This window comes from Equus quagga, chromosome 5, assembly GCF_021613505.1.
Source record: "Equus quagga isolate Etosha38 chromosome 5, UCLA_HA_Equagga_1.0, whole genome shotgun sequence".
NCBI lineage: Eukaryota > Metazoa > Chordata > Mammalia > Perissodactyla > Equidae > Equus > Equus quagga.
In genome coordinates, this window is record NC_060271.1 from 5422461 (window position 1) to 5439898 (window position 17438).

General features: G+C 49.5%; 1 protein-coding gene and 1 long non-coding RNA gene across 3 annotated transcripts in view; one reads left to right on the forward strand and one right to left on the reverse strand.

Moving 5' to 3' along the window:
* Nucleotides 1–3576: 3576 nt before the first annotated feature.
* On the forward strand, nt 3577–14164 carry LOC124239101 (uncharacterized). 2 transcript variants are annotated; one of them, XR_006888535.1, is made up of 3 exons: nt 3577–5143; nt 11985–12159; nt 12253–14164. It is a non-coding gene; the product is annotated as an uncharacterized LOC124239101 (long non-coding RNA). The 2 variants fall into 2 exon arrangements; XR_006888536.1 differs by having other exon boundaries at nt 3577–4378.
* Nucleotides 6507–17438, reverse strand: part of TCEANC2 (transcription elongation factor A N-terminal and central domain containing 2) — a 46832-nt gene continuing 35900 nt past the window's right edge. The window contains exon 5 of the mRNA XM_046660490.1: nt 6507–7194. Coding sequence (XP_046516446.1) covers nt 7102–7194 — 93 coding nt within the window. The 3' untranslated portion in view covers nt 6507–7101. The remainder of the gene's footprint in view (nt 7195–17438) is intronic.

The window sequence follows — 17438 nt, forward strand, 5'->3', positions numbered from 1 at the left end:
GGTTGAGGACATTGATGAAGAAGGAGCCAGAGCTGGAGAGGGAAGACAGGCAGACACCTCCCAGTGACTGCAGTCGACAGGCCGGTTTGCAATGACTCTTGGGGATCCCTGGGAACAACTGGGGGACCCTTTGAGAAGGATAAGTTCCAGCTTATGTAGAAAGGGGCTCAGGGTCATCGTCTTTTGGACAAAATGGGACTCCATTTTGTAATCCCAGGCTGGTGGGGCTGGGCGCGTTAGGCTGCCCCTAACACAGGCCTAGTGTGCTCGTGTGGACAGACCATGGTCTTTGTGTACGGAAGTGCAATGTTTTGCTTTATTTTAAGTTTCAAAGCACGTTTCCATAGTAAATATTTTTGTTATATAAAAAGAAAGCTGTTTGGGTAATAATGAGGTCAGACACTCATGTGCAGTAAAATTAGCTCCCTTGATGGTGCTCAGGGGCCCGAGTTAGACTTCACCCTGGGCCCGCTTCCCCTGGTGGGAACTCTGAAGGGACCCCCCCCCAACCCCCGTCTCTGGCCTCAGTTTCCTCACGTGCGACAGCGAGGCAGCTGGACGGGTCCCATGCTGTCTGAGGTCCCACGTTTGACGGGGCCCCTGGCTCTCCCTTGGGGCCACCTGGCAAATCTCGGCAGGCTCCTGCCCCAGTCTAGTCTGGAAGCAGATCTGTAACTGAGCCGGCAGGGTCACTGCGACAGGCACCGCTCGTAAATCTCAGCCGGGGAAGCAGCCCAGGGAGACGGACTCATGCAGCTCGCTCTCCCTGTGCCCAGGGAGCAGCCTGTCCCTGGGGTTAACCCGGAGAGAGGGGGGCTGACAGCCATTCCCCGGGGATGAGACACTCGGCGTGGTGGGGGACACGGACCTAGGCCAGCCCTGGTGGGGAAGGAGGGGTTGCAGAATGGCCTTGGTTCCTGAGAGCCCATAAACACGGACACAGGGTGATTGAAGCAAAACAGTGACTTGGGCAGAAGGAAGGCACTGTCGTGGAGAGTCTCCATGGCCCCCTTTCCCCGGATTCTGAGGCCAGACACTGCACGTGAGTCAGCTCGGTGTGCCCAGCACAGGGCCTGGGAGAGGGCAGCATCCCTGAACACAGTGAGAAGAAAATCCTAACGACAGCTAACACTGAGTGCTTATCTGCGGGAGGCCTGTGTCTCCTGTCTGCATGGATTATTTACTCCTCGCAGCAATCCCAGAGGGTACCCTCAGGACGTAGTGAGCACACATCTCCATGGCATACAGGTGTTAAGTGACTTGCCCAGGATCACTCAGCTAGTAAGTGGCTGAGCCAGGATTTAAACTCAGGTCACTGGGCTCCAGAGCCTGGGCCCTGAATCACTCTGCAAAATGATCAATATAGTAGTGATGATAACAACGAAAACTTACTGTGTCAGGCACCTGTCACGGGAACTGTGGGAGGGCCTGACGAAGGATGGGCAGGAGTCCACGAGGCAGCCTGGCGGAGGGAACGTCGGCTGCCCAGACAAGGGGCTGAGGAAGATCACTGCACGCTCGAGGAGTGATGACACACTTGGAAAGACTGACGCACAGAGGGCGGCGGAGAGATGAGCCTTGGGAGGGAGGCAGGGCCGATCCCGCTGAGCCTCGAGCGCCAGGCTGAGGAGCACAGGCTCTGTCCCTCGGGGCCAGGTCTGAGGACCACCCACCTCCCACCAGCCCTGTGACCTCGGCAAGGCACTTCCCCTCTGGGAACATTTGGGGTGATAATTCCTGCCCCGTTCTGCCTCCCAGGCCTTGGGCAAGAATTCATAAGACAATAGACAAAAAGGCATTTGTAAAGTGTAGAAGATTTTACAAAACCAGGTTGGTGGGGGGGATGGAAAGAAGGGAACACAGTAGCTGCGAATTTAGCCAGCTCTTTTTCACCGTAGAGCGACCAGATTTACTCCAACTTTTATTGTTACTAAACATAACGATATTTGCATGAGGCTTTGCTACTTGCCACTGGCCTATCACCTCACTTGAGGATCCTCAAACCTTTTAAGTTAGATGTAATTCTTCCTATCTTGCGAGTGAAGACATGGAGGCAGAGAAGTGACAGGACCCGCCCAGCCAGGCGGGCCAGCGGGGCGGAGCTGAGGCAGAACCCAGGTTTTAGAGCTGCATGGCTGTGCGCCTCCTATCCTGCCCCGCGAACCCTTAGTCACACTGAGCAGCTGGTCGGAGCCGACGTCACTGAAGGGCAAACCAAGGGCGCGAAGGAGCAAGAAGGCAGGAAACAGCAGGAACGGAAGACTATTCAGGGTTGGAAAATCTGAGGTCTTGACTATCGGTCAATAACCTCGAAGGCCTATGACGGGTCAGAATTTGTCATTTTACTGAGGCCCAAGTTTGAATTCTTTGCTGCAAGACTGGTATGTGGAGCAAAAGCCTGTCAACGAGGGTGTCCAGCCGATTGCCCAGCACACGCTTCTCAGCTCAACTTTCTGGTTTTCTCCTCCTTGTGGGAGGCAGGGTGGCCTACAGGGTGAGAGGCAGTTCATCTGGGGAGAAATCCCAGCTCAGCCACTTGAGTAAGTGGAAGCTGTGTGACCTTGAGTATGTGGCTTCCTGTCTCTGAACCTCAGTGTCCTGATATGTAATACAAGGATAATAATACCTACTTCAAAGGGCTGATGAGAGGATTAAATGAGATAGTAGTAACTCGGGACTCTGCAGGACACCCGAGGAGCTGGTCACACTGGTCTCTGGGAGGGGACGTGGGAGACAGGAGTGCAGAGGAGGAAAGAGACTGACTTTTCACCAAACGCTTTTTTTGTAATCCCTCTCTCTCTTTCTTTTAATCACGTGTAGAGGGTCCTTATTCAAATAAATAAATTAATGGACCTTACAAAGTGAGACAATGTATGTGAAGCACTTAGCACGGTCTTGACGTTCAATGCCGCATAAATGTTAGCTTCTACTGTTGCTGTGTACACTAATATAACCTGACTTTTAATTGAGATATAACTCACACATAACATGGTATCCGTTTTCAGTGTACAACAATAAAGCGAGTTTTCAGAACTCTTGACTCTGTGGAAAATGACTCCCCCCAGATGCGGAATGATCCTTGAGGAGCAGAAGAGAAAGAGGCAAGTGATGCTTCTCAGGCAGAAAACAGCAGTCTGACGGGCAAGCAGCCGCCTCCGACTTGCTCCTTGCTGAGTCGGACGAGGCTGATGCCTGGGCACCTGGACGAGCCTGGCAACTTCTCTGGCGAGGGAGGCTGACAGGCCTCGAATGCCCGTCAAACAATCAGCCCACAGCCCTGGGCTTGGTGCCTGTGTCTGCAGCTCGCTGGCTGAGTAACCTCGGGTAAGTCACTGAACCTCTCTGAGCCATCAGATTTTCATTTGACAAATGAGGACAATGATCCTCGCCTGCCTTGCAGGACTGTTGTGGGGGTTGTGAGAGAGGTATGTGGTAGCTACCACCTTCATCTTCATCATCATTTACGGCGTGTGGGCTTCATCCGGGACACTGGGAGCCAGTAAAAGGCTTTCTGCCTGCTGTGGTAAGGTTGGATCCTAGGGGTCAGAGAGGTCACTCTGCAGGTCAATGTGGAGAGCGGCCTGGAGGGGAAGAGCAAGGCAGGGACGGAGAAGGACTCTGTGTGAGCCTCCCCATGCCCACCCCATCTGACCTCTCTGAGCAGCACCCTTAGCCACGACTGGACTAACCCAGCAAAAGGATGCTTCTGGATTGTGGCAGGGAATCAACATCTGAATGTAACTAACAGAGCTTTACCTTATCCACTTGCCCGGGACGGTATTTACGCTAATCCTATTCCGACAAAAGCAACACTGACTAATACGAGCTGCGCCTCAGCTCTGGTCCCACACATCTGTCGGCTGCGTGGGGTAGCCTCTCCTGCCGCGCGGGCCTGCGCGTGGCTGCCAGGCTCTCAGCGGCCAGCCCGGAGGCGCCGAGGGGCAGCCGATTGTTTGGCACCTATAGATGCGGCCCTGCTGGGGGCCAAGCGCTGTGCCGGGCAGTGGAGACGCAGCAGAGAAGACAGACAAGGTGGCCACTCCCATGAAGCATGTGCTCTGGTGGGAGAGGCAAAAAGCAAAGAAGTAAATGAAGAAGTGAACACGGTGAGTGCAGACGGGGTTGAGTCCTATGAAGACAAACAGCACTGACGCGTCAGAGAGGCTTGCGGGTGAGCACCTAATTAGAGGGTGGCCAGGGAAGGCCCGTCTGAGGAGGTGGGACCTGAATGACAAGGAGTCACCACGGGGCGGTCACAGTGCGCCAGGCAGAGGCACCAGCAAACGCCCAAGGAAGGGCCACAGTCAGCGAGTTTGAGGGACGGAAGGCCAGAGCGGCTGGAGCTTGGGGCAGGAGGCAAGATGAGGTGGTGCCAGAGGTGAGGACACGTGGGACCTTGAGCACTGTGGGAGCCACTGGAGGGCTCTGAGCAGGGGAGTGGCGCGCCCTGCAGTGTGTTGAGACGTTCGCTTTGGTTGCTGGGTGGAGAATCGACTACAGGAGGGACGGGAGGGCCCCAAGGAGACGAGGTAAGTGGCTCTGGCATTGGGCAGGGGGAGAAGGGAAGGATGGGTGACATTTGGGAGGTGACAAGAAGAATAAGACAAAAAGCGGAGAGTCCCTAGCACGGTCTGCGGCACCAAGCAGGGGCTCACGACGTGGTGGCCGGGGTTTGATTATTTTGACTCTGCTCCGCCACACAGTCTCTCCAAAATAACACCTTTTAAAAATGCTAATATTTGATCAGCTTCAGTACTGGCCCAGAGGTCCCCGTAGCGATGCTAGACACATTTTCCCCGGTGGGCTGGCCTCAGATCATGCCCCACAGCTGTGGGCTGCTTCCCTCTGAAGTGAAGCCCCGTGGGCCACGTGCTTCCTGGCTCTGAGGCGATCCGGCCCCAGCGCCTTCTCAGGGAGCTGGCCTGACCCAGCGCCAAGCTGAGAGCCACGAGAAACCCGCCGCCAAGGGCGGGCTGGCCCCAGTCCTGCACGGGGAGGTCCTCAGCGGGGACAGGCACCGGGTCTCACCTGCCTTCTAATCCACTCCTCCAGTGCCGGGCGCTGAGTTCCCGCTCTGTGCAGACTCTGTGCTGGGGACACAGGAATGAGTCAGACACCGTCCCCGCCTGGAGCTCGTGCCAAGGTAGAGAGGGAAACACATAAATACTGATGTGCTATACCCGCTCAATATTTGCTGGTGAACAGTAACCCACACAGCAAGCCCCTGATCCTGCACCTACAATTTTACTTAGGTATTTCCTTACCTCAAAACCTTTAGGGGCCGGTCTGGTGGCACAGTAGTTAAGTTCCTACACTCTGCTTCAGCACCCCGGGGTTCGCGGGTTCGGATTCTGGGCACAGACCTAGCACCACTTGTCAAGCCACACTGTGATAGCATCCCACGTAAAATAGAGGAAGACTGGCACAGATGTTAGCTCAGCAACAATCTTCCTCAAGCAAGAAGAGGAAGAGATTGGCAACAGATGTTAGCTCAGGACCAATCTTCCTCACAAAAACAAAAAAAACAAAAGAAAAACACCTTTGAAATTCCGCAAGTAGAAACTGCCAGCCCAGAATTGAGGCTCCTCACAGAGGTCCCCACCTCACTCTCCTGTCTCACTTCGGGCCCTTCTTTCTTCCTGAACTTCGGCTCCAGACACATGACACTTATGACTGTTCCCTGGTCTCTGCCATTTCTCTGGTTCACACACACATACCTTTCTTTGTGCCTGGAATACGCCTTCTCCCATTCACTACCCCGTAAACTCCCATACACCTGTCAAAGCCCAGCTCAGAAGTTAGCATCTTTGCCAAGCCTTTCTGATTCTCTCCAGGCCAGGCCCTCCCTCCACTATGCTCCCACAGTGCTCCACTCATCCCTCTGTATGTCAGATTGCTATGGATCGAGGACTTGGCGCCCACATTGGACTGTGAGCTCTGACTCAGAGCCCCTCTCTGGTTCATCTCTGTGGCCTGGTGCCCAGCCCAGGGCCTGGCACAGAGGAGGGCGATACCGTAAGCACTGAAATTCATGGGGGTGACAAGGACGTCTGTGTGGCCGTAGTACAGGTAGATGAGAGGCACAAAAATGAGGCCAAGGAGGACAAGGCCTTGAATGCCGGGCCTTGGGGTGGGTGTCAGACACTCGAGAAAAGCAGAACCAAATCCCATGCAGAGAGGCAGCACAGCAGGGCAGGAGAACCATCTGGGGTTGTGGGAGGGGATATAAAGATTACGTTTACGTGATGTTCTCAAGGACTATTAGCTCTGGGTTCATTTTCCAACATAAATAAGAGAAGATACCCCTTGCCCTTAAGGACTTTAGTTCTGTTAATAGGCAACAGAACAGCTGTATACCTATAAACATACAAACATCATCCCCTCTTCCCCTCTGAGACCACTCCATGAAGACTCTCTCATTCAGATGGGGAAACTGAGGCCTGCAGAGTTGAAACAGCTTGTGTGAGGTTGCCAGGTGAATAGCAATAAGCCAAAGATGACCCTACTCAAAGGCAGTCGTGAAGAGCTGTAGAGGGAGAATCTTGCCATCATAGAATTTGTTTCTCACACAGCACAGCTGTTTGTATGTTTTCTGCATTAAAAAAAAATACGTGAATTTACAGTCACCGTGAAAAAACAGATTGAAAGTATAAAATAAATATATGTGAGTCCATACTGATATTAAATAAGCAAACAAATAGGGGAGAATGGGCAAATCTTCCTTAGGGAAGAATTCCAGATAATTCAAGTGGCTCTCCCACCGTCCCCCAGGAGGTGGGCTTAATCCCTGCTCTGAGTAGGGTCTGGACTTAGTGTCTTGCCTCCAAAGAACAGGGTATGGAAAGGGAAAAATATTAACTTTACTGTGGAGACACCTGGCAAACACCACCTTCAGCAAGCAGTCAACGTTGTTAGCATCACTGGTGACACATTATGCGGATGTCACGTGCGCCTAATGTGATGTGACGAGAGGGGCACTCCGCCTCTGTCCTCTTCCCCAAAACCCATAACCCCAGTTTGGTCACGAGGAAATCATCACCAAATCCAGACTGAGGACCAGTCTACAAAATCCGTGGCCAGCACTGCTCAAGACTGTCACGGTCATGGGAGACGAGGAGAGACTGAGCCACTGTCACAGAGCAGAGGAGGCTGGAGAGGCAGGACCGAAGGCGATGCGGGAACTTGGACTGTGTCCTGGAACAGAAAAGGACGTGAGTGGAAACGCCAGTGAAGTCCGAAGGAAGCCTGGAGTTAGTTCACAGCAACGCACCCACGGTGGGTTTTTAATTTCGACAGATGTCCCACATTAATGGAAGATGTTAACAAGAGAGGAAACCAGGTGAGGGACAGATAGGAACTGTGTGTCATCTTTGCAACTTCTTGTGAATCTAAAATGACTGCAAAAAAAAAGGCTTATTTAAAAACATCAGGTAAGGAGAGAGCGAGTCCTTCCCGAGCCCCCCCACTGCACCCAGAGCCTCTCTCTAAATTGGGTATCTGTACACAGCTTTTTCTTTTTTCTCTTTGTTTCAATATGTTCTTACAGAAATAGTTTTTTTTCTTACACCATGGTTCATACTGTGCATATTGTTCTGCAACTTCCCCTTTTCTCTTAACGATATGTCTCAGTGGCGTTTCCATGTCAGTACTTCCAGGTCTGCACTGTCCAATACAGTAGCCACCAGCCATAGGTGGCCATCAAGCACTTGAAAACGTAGTTAGCCCGACTTGAGATGTGCTGTAAGTTAAAATACACACCAGATTTCAAAGGCTTAGTACAAAAAAAAAGTAAAATATCTCATAAATAATTTTTCTGTTGATTACATGTTGAAGTGATAACATTTTAGGTGTAGAGAGCTCAAAATATTTCATTAATTTCATCTGTTTGTTACATTTTTTGGTGTGGCTACTGAAAAATTAAAAATTACACATGTGGCTCGCATTATATTTCTATTGGACAGTGCTGTTACATAGCTCTAAACTTATTCTTTTTATCTGCTGCATAGTATTCCAAAACCTGCAAGTTCCACAATTTAACCATTCTTTTTCGAGTGTACATTTAGATTGTTTCTAAAATTTTATTCTTACAAACCACGTTGCAATTAAAATCTTTGTACAAACCTACCTTGTGTACCTGTAAAAAATTTTCTCCTAGAGCAGGGGTTGGCCACTAAGACCCACAGACCAAGTGCAGCCCACTGCCTGCTTTTGTAAATAGAGTGTTAGTGGAACACAGCCACGCTCACTCATTCACATATTGTCTATGGCTGCTTTTGCACTACTACAGCAGAGCTGAGCAGTTGTGACAGAGACCATATGGCCCACAAAGCCTAAATCTTTACTATCTGTCCCTTTTTTAAAGGGACCTTTGCCCAAGAGTTGTTACCAACAACTAGAAGAGCTATGTTGCAGGTCCGGTTCCCTGGAAAGCAGACTCTAAGATGGAGATTAGCATACAGGAAGTTAATTAGGGATTGCTCTTGGGTGGAGGTGGGGCAAGAAGCAAGAGTAGACAGAGAGGTGAATTGGGCGATGCAGTATTAGGACCTCAGCCAGTCCCACGGGGAGCTCTGAAGCTCTGATGGCCCTTCAGAGTTGTCCTGAGTTGGGGCAAATGGGGCCAGACTTTTATAACTCTGGATCTACCCACCCTGGGCAAAGGGTATGACCTTGGATGAGGTAACTGTCTTCAGCTGAGGGAAATTCCCAGTGAGGGCTGCTGGCTGAGAGGGAACAGGCCCATCAGCCCTGGAGGTGGGGGGGGGGGGGGGGGGGTTGGTGTGGGCAGTGCAGGATAGCGTCGACTACAGCCCACACCTTGTGGGCTCAGCTCCACTCCTTCGTTTAAGCTCTGGGAGCAGCCCTTCCAGGATTCTGGTGGGCCTCTTTTCCTGGGGGAAACTTACAGAGAAAAGTTAGTGGGACAAACTACAGCCCCAACACTGACTGGTCTTGAGGCCATAACTGATACTCATCATCTCCCTCTTCTGTCCATTCTAGATTCCCCCTACCCTCAGCTAGCACCTCTCCTGGTCTCAGTGACTTACATGGCGGCATGATCTAGACCCTGTGTCCTGAGGGGTCTGAGCCTGTAGTCACCATATCCTTCTCAGGCCATGGCCCCTACATTTGCCGATTCACCATAAATATTTGGCAAGGGAGCACCAAGAGGTCTCCAAATGGGTCAACTGGATACCAAAGATAAACCGCCCTGCCTGCTACTGCTCAACAGCAGCCTTACCTCCTCCTGACGAGGAGGGCTAATTACCCCTGGAAGAATGGTGACTCCACTTCTTGCCTGCTAGCCCCTTGACACAAGGAGCTCAAAGTGCCTGGGTGGCAGTCACAGCTAAAAGTTCAATAGTCACCTCAACGTTTCCCCTCGTGGCCTCTTTGTGAATCAGGACCTCTAACCCAGAGAGGATGCAGAACCCGGAGTTGTGGGGACAGGAAGCACAAATGCTTCCTGGAATGATGGTAAGAGTGAGACCACTCCTGCATCCACCCCTGTGTCCCGGGCCCATGTATGCCACCTACAGAGACAAAGCACTGGGTACTAGTCTTTGATTTAGAATGTACGCTGCATCCCAGACGATGGCACCCTATTCTCACAGAGTATTGTTTCTGAGCTGGTGCTCAGCTGTGTCTTCAACAGAGAGTTCCAAACTGGCAGCTTAAGGCTAGCGCAGTGTGTGAAAGGACGAGTGGACTCCACAGCCATGTGCCCAGTGCTGCCCCCCCCTTGCTGTAGAGTCATATGGGATCCAAACCAGTAGATTAAACACACTGTAAACTCTTGGAGAGTTCTGCTGGATGGAGCCCTGCAAGCAGAGCCATATCTGGAATATATGTCTATTCCAGTCAATGGATCACAGCTCTTTCCAGGGTGGAAGGGGTTTAATATACTCAACTCATGAAGTGGCTGGTTGTTCTTCTCAAGGAATGGAGACGTAGCTGAGACTCAGAGTTGGTCTTGTAACTGGCAGGTTGAACACTCAGCATCAGCAATATCCAGATGAGTGTTGATGAGTGTGAGCCCATGCTATTGGGCCCATACATGCACTTTCTCCACACCAGCATGCTTACTCTGCTGATGCACCCAGCTCTGGGGTGGCCTTCGATAGAGGCTGGCTGATGTCAACTGCATATATATGGTTGTTGAGTGCTTCTTCCGTGGTGTACAACCTCTGGTGGGTGTTAACATGGAATACAATGATCTTCACATATGGTGCCCACTCTCAGAAGTCCCACCACATGCCTCTATCCCAGATCTCCTTGTCCCCGATTTTCCAATCTTATTCTCTCCAGACCCCTAATCAACCAGACAAGCTATTCACCACTGCCCATGAGATCCATGTATATTCTAACCTTGGGCCCTTCTCTTTCCACAAAAAGTAGATGACTAGGTGCACTATCCAAAGCTCTGCCCCTTGGAAGGATTTTCCCTCGGCTGTCTTTCAAGGACACGCCTGTGTGGGGCTGCAGTGCAGCCAGTCTATTTTTGGCTTGCTCACACATACTGTTCCTGAGCCGATCCACCCAGGAACAAAGCATGGCTTTTTTCTCCTCCAGCTGGATACAAGGAGCTCCCCAGGCAGCCATAGGTGAGCTGAGGGAGAGGCACTGACGCAAAGGTGGTGAGTGACAGAGACGTCTGGGCCACCTGCTCATGCAGCTACCTTCTGCCCTTTGGCCCTGCTGTGCCCGATGCCAGTAGTACCACGTCTATCCTATGATGAATTGCTGCTGGGCTTTCTGACCTTTTGACTTGATGGGTCTGACAGAATCTAGCTCATGATGAGCAGCTGTGGCTGCATGGTCAACTTGATGATCCAGGCTCAGACGATCTGTCTCTTCCAGAATCCTGTAGCAAATCAGGAGCTGCTTTTGAAAAGCGTGTCATTCCTGGCTGCAGATGGCATGGCCCTGCTCCAGAACCACAGGGATCTACATTGTGATTCTCCCACTAGGTCTTGTCATAAACTCCACGGGGATCTTTTCCCACCACAGATACCTCAAATACCATGGGTTCTGCCAGATCATATGGTCTGCACAGCATGGCTACTTGTACTATAGCCCTCTCCCGCGCTCTGGGCCCCCATCTAAACTGGCAGCCTTCTGTGTCATCCAGTATATGGGATGGAGAAGTATTCCCACGTGTGGAATATCCTGCCTCCAAAACCCAAAGAGGGCCACCAGGCATCGTGCTTCTTTCTTAGTGGAGGAATGGGAAAGGCAATAATTGGTCTTTTACTTTGAAGGGAATAGCCCTGGCATATCCCAGACCATCGGCTCCTAAAAATTTCACTGATACGTCAGGCCCCTGAATCTTCACAGTGTTTCCTCCCACTCTCTGCAATGCATGTGTCTCACTGAGGCTTCCAATATACTTGCTGTGTCTTGCTCATCTGGCCCAGCTAACTGCTGTCTTTAATATAGTGGACCAGTGTGATGTTCTGCAAGGTATCTAGGCAGTACAGGCCTTTTCAGACTAGGTGGTGAGAGGGTAGGAGAGTTCACAGCCCTGGGGCAAGACTGTAAATGCAAACTTTTGTCTGTTCCAAGTGAAGATGAACTCTGATCTTCCTTTCTGATAGGAAGGAAAGAAAAACCTCCACCAGATAAATGGCTACACACCATGTTCCTGAGAACATGTTAATGCGCTCTAGGAAAGATGCCACATCTGGCAGAGCAGTTGCAATTAGAATTACTACTCGATTGATTTTGCTGTAGTCCACTGTCATCTTCCAGGATCCCTCTGGTTTTTGTAGGGGCCAGACTGGTGAATTAAACAGAGAGATAATGGGGATCGCTATTCCTGTATCATCTAGGTCTTTAAGGATGGCACTAATCTTTGCTATTCCCTGATTACTAGTGAGGTTGAGCATCTTCTAACATGTTTATTGGCTTATTTCCTTTTCTTTGAATTCCCATAATTCATAATCATTTGCCTTGTTTTAAAGTTTATCTTTCTCCTTCACTAGACTGTGAGCTTCTTGGGGCCAGAGACTATGTCTTCTTCATCCCTGTGACCCTCGGACCTGGCACATAAGAACTCGCTAAATACGCACTGAACGAACGATTTTAACAAGATGAAGCAGCAGCATTTGATTGGACATCCTGGTCCTGGATCCTGAAACCAGCCTCCTTGGCTTATGGGTAAGCTACCCCTGACAGCAACTATATCATTTTAGTGGATTTAAAAGAAAATACAATGTCATCCAATCAAACCATCTCTCTTTTGAAACCAAGGCAGTGTCACCGTACTAATCGAAGCTCCCAAGGCCTTGTTTTCTGGAAGGACTCCCTTCGACAGCAATAATGGGCAGTAACAAACTAAGCCCTCACCCCAGCTGCCTGTGATAAACGCATCCAGAACACACTACAAATCTCAGAGTGAGGCTCTGAGGCCTGAGGCTGCAGCAAAAGAAAACCAAGGTTGACAGGCACAAGTTTAAGAACCTGATATTCTCTAAATGAAAAAAGGCCAGATGCCTGTTTCTTCACCACTGAATGCAGAAAGTGTGTTATCTGAGCGTCCTGCCGTTTTTTAAACCTGGGACTCTAATGATATTTGTTTGGTCAACTCTAAACTTCATTTGTCAAAAAAAAAAATCTAATTTACTGAGTCTCACAGTGTTTCTTTCCTTTGCCTTAAATTGTTGGGGTTTTTAAATTTTTAAAACTTTTCTTACATACCTGTTTATGTAAGAACGTTTTTACCTTTCCAAAATGCATCCTCAAAAACTCCTCAGGCCTCCCACCATCTGAAGGCCACAGGCCACGCTCCTCTACAAGGCCTCCCAGCCCTGTCTCCTTTTTCACCTCATTTCTCTCCATCATCATGCCTAAGAAGCTTGTGCCTCCACTGTCCATACTGTTTGCCGCTCCTGAAACGAGGCATGCGCGTCACACCTCTGTGCTTTGCGCACCCCCTCCCTCTGCTGAGAACTCCTACCTATCCTTCAAGGCTGGGTTCAAATGTCAACCCTCTGTGGAGACTCTGCTTCCCTTAGAATGGTGTCAATGACCCGTTTTTCCACTTTCTCAACATTTAAAAGGAATATCTACGGTAAACACCAAATGTGCTATACTATCATTATCTACCCCTGTGTCTATCTCCCCACCAGACTAAGACTCCCCCAAGGGTGGAAATTAGATCTCATTTACTGCAGTTTCCCCAGTGACTGTCTCGTCCTTGGCACACAGCAGATGGGTAACATTTGTTTGTTGAGTGAATGAATGAAAATACAGACTCAATCCCTACCCAAAGGATCAGGAGCTCCAATCTAACCACCACAAGAAAAGGATCAATCAGCTATTGGAGCAGATTCTAATAGTATTTAATTTCCCAAATTTCCTCTAGCAACCAAACACATTTGGAAGACATATTCATGCCGAGACCCACGGGTAACTCCGTGGTCCTTGGAACTTCTCCTGCCCCATTTCAGGAGTGACCCTTTCACTCCGGTAGGCTGGAGCTCAGCGGGCCCTTAGCAGCGGGCCAGCTTAGACGGGGTCTGCGAGCCTTGTGCCCCTCAGCAGGCACCCGGAATAGCTCGATGAGTGTTCACAGGAATTCTGCACATGCATCAAGAAGGAAACAGCCACGAATAACCCAGCCTGCTCTCCCAATCTGCAGGGCACATCTCTGCAATCACGTTACTTTCCAACTATCACCACCTAAGCCTTTCAGCCAGAGAGCAATTGGTTTTCGACTTACCCTGCGTTCCTAAGTTGGCAGAACTTTCTGGGTGTTTATAAATGAAGCTTCCTACCTCCAGTCTCTTCCCCAGCTCCAGCTTGCCTTCCACAGCCTGTTAACAGAAGACCAACCAATTCCTGCTAATCCAAACACCTTCACCTGATGCTCAGGACCCTTCAGATTTGGTTCTGGTCCTTGTGTTCCTCTCCTGCCTCATCTCCAGCTATTCTCCTGCATGTGTGCTCCACTCCAGCCATACCAAGCACCTTCCAGATATCTCACAGTTCTGAGTCTTTCCTTACTCTGCTTTCTCTGCCAGGCATACACCTCAACCAGCCAATTACCTACTTCTGCCCTTTAAGACTGCACACGGGTATCACCTCCTCCAGGAAGCATTCCCTGACTGGATTAGATGCCTTTCCTGTACACTCGTAACTAGTCATTCAACTATTCAATAAAATGGTTATGGAGACCTAGCTTGTGTGTGGAGATACAGAAGGGAACAAAACAAAGACTCTGCTTTCAAGAAGCTTAAATTCTTGAAGGGGGGGTGGTGACAGACAATAAAGAAATAAATAACTGTATCAAGGGGTGATAAATACTCTGAAAAAAAATGAAGCAGGGTAGAGTATTAGAAAATGGTTAGGAGGGAGTGCTGTTCTATTTAGAGTAGTCAACAAAGGCCTTTCTGATAAAGCAAACAGAGAACTGAATCAAATCAGGACAGGAACACGCAGAGATCCACAGAAAGAGCACTGCGATCAGGGAAGTGTGAGTGCAAAGGCCCTGAGGCAGCAGCATGCTTGGTATGTGTGTTTAGCAAGGGAGCCAGTGGGACCACAGGGGTGTGAGAAAGGGAGAGAATGTTAGGAAATGAAGTCAAAGAGGCAGCCAGGAGCCAGTTCACACTGGGCCTTGCAGGACACAGTAAGGGCTTAGGATTTTGCTCTGAGTGAGATGGAAGCCACTAGAAGGGATAAAGAAGACAGATGATTTGTTTTACATTTTAAAAGGTTCATTCTGGCTACTCTGTGGATTACAGACTACAAGGGAAACAAGGGTGGAAGCAGGAAGAGCACAAACAACACCTGGATACCTATCAATTCCACAAATATTTATTGGGTACTCCTGGACAAGCACTGTTTTAGGCACTGAAGACACCCAGTGAGTAAGACAGGATTCCTGACATCAGGAGGTTACAGTTTAGTGGGGAGACAGATTCGAAAGCAGCAGCACAGAAGACGAAGACATGGATAGAACAGCACACAGGACATCACGCTGGGGCAGGAGGGGAAATCAGGAGGAGAGCAGCATTCCAGAGACAGAAACGGCACATGAAGATGCTCAGAGGGGGAGTGGCACGCTGGGGTTTCCAGTTTTGAAAGTCACTTTGTTTCTAGCATAGAAAGGTGAATTTGAAGAGGTTAAGACTGGAAGCAGAGGGACCACTTAGGAAGCCATATAGTCAGTCTGGGCGTGAGAGGATGCAGTCCTGAAGTCGTACTAGAGATAGAGGAGAGGCAAGAGATTCTAAATACGCATGAGCTTTTAACCATCAGGCCTTGGTTGGGTGAGGGTGGGAGAGGAGGGGTCTAGGCTGAGCCCTGAGTTCCTAGCTGGAGTGCCTGCACTGCCAGTATTGCCAAGTAAGAGAAGACGTTACACCTGAGATGCCCACGGGACATCTAGAAGACATTGTCTGAAACTCAGGGGACGGGTATGGGTTGAAGATACAAACTGGAGTGTCATTGGCATGTAAATGATGTTTGAATCATGAGAGTAGATGAAATCAACCAGGGAGATTGTATATAGTCAGAGAGCCCTGGGCTTTGATCTTAGATCTGCCATTCACTAATTGTACGACCTTGAGGAAGTTACTACACCATTTTATTTTATTTTTTTGGTGAGGAAGATTGGCCTTGAGTTAACATCTGTTGCCAATCTTCCTCTTTTTGCTTGAGGAAGACTGTCACTAAGCTAACACCTGTGCCAATCTTCCTCCACTTTGTATGTGGGATGACTCCACAACATGGCTTCATGAGTGGTGTGTAGGTCTGCACCCAGGATTCGAACCTGTGAACTCCAGACTGCTGAAGCAGAGTGTGTGAACTTAACCACTATGTCACCACACTGGCCCCTACTACACCATTCTGAGCCTCACTTTTCTCATCTTTAATTGGGTACTGTCATTATTATTTTAAATGTCTACCATAGTGCTGAGCACATGGTTAACTGCTCAATTATTATTCTGCTCCAACAGCTGCCAGCAGTGGGAGACTGAACAAGACACTCCTGCTTGCTGAGCGCAGGGTCTCACCTGCAGCTCCTGCTCGGTACCCACAGTGACCCATGGAATGGGCACTCAGTGAACGGCTACTGAATAAAGACATCTAAAAGACGGAAACAATACCTACTAATAAAACAGGTGGAAGAATTCAACAACAGTTTTTAAAGTATATAAAGAGCAATGGAAATGCTCATCAATTATCTTAGGAAGTGTACCTAGACTTAGAAGGTAGACAATGTTAGCAGCCGGCCCCCTGGCCGAGTGGTTAAGTTTGCGCGCTCCCCTTGGGCGGCTCAGGGTTCGCGGGTTTGGATCCTGGGCGTGGACCTGGCACTGCTCATCAGGCCATGTGGTGGCGGCGCTCCACATAGAACTAGAAAGACCTACAACTAGGATATACAACTATGTACTGGGGCTTTGGGGAGAAAAAAAAAAAGAGGAAGATTAGCAACACATGTTAGCTCAGGGCCAACCTCCCTCACCAAAAAAAAAAAAAAAAAAGATCTGTAAAGTTAGCATTTAAAAAAAAAGCAGGTAGACAATATTAGTCCCTTCTCTTCTTTTTCCCTGTCCTTGCTTGTAACCCATCCTCTCTTTTTTTGTATTTTAAATCTCTCCCTTTCTATCTGCTCCTCTTTCCAGATTACAAATATGGTCTAGTCCCGCCCCCCCCCCCCCCCCCCCCCCCTAAAAACCTTCCTTGGGTACTGCTATCTCCCTCAACTTCCTGTCCAATCATTATTTTGGCCAATTATACTCTTTCTCAATCCAAAACACTTTTCAATGAACAAGCCATACCTTTTGTTTTGGGGAAAAAAATTCCCAGTTTATTATTATTTTAAAAAAGCAAATATCACGTACATAATTGCTCAAGCAGGTCCATAGAGAGGTATTTCATTTTTAAATGTACATGTATGTCATTTTTCTACAACAGTAATTCATTTCAAGGGAAATTTCATTACATATCTTCTACCAAGCCCTAAACCGAGAGCGCCAATGTATTCAAATAAGCCCCAAGGCCTGGGGATGCTTCAGGCCAGTCCCTCATTAGAAGCCTCAGCATGGGGGCTCCCGAGACAAGTGCGGAAGGTCTTCCAGGGAGAGCTGAAACCTTCAGATAAGTGAGTTCTGGAAAGAAGGGGGAGGTGGCTGGCTCCAGCAGGCTCACCCCTGGGGTAGAGCAAAGAGAACAGACGGGGAGTTCTGAGAGGCACCGGAGTTATCTAAACTCGGGGGACGGAACTGAGCGGTGGCAGCTGTAATTGAGTTTCAGTTACCTGGAGGGTGGCGAAATAAAGTAGTAACTTCATCTGTCTGACACAGGGAAGTTTAGAGGTGTCCTTGGCACACTCACAGTGAAATCCGTCACCCTTTCCCTGTGTTGGGTGACGGCAACTGTACGGCGCTTCCCAGTGACAGCCAGCTCACGTCCCGTTAGGCAGCACC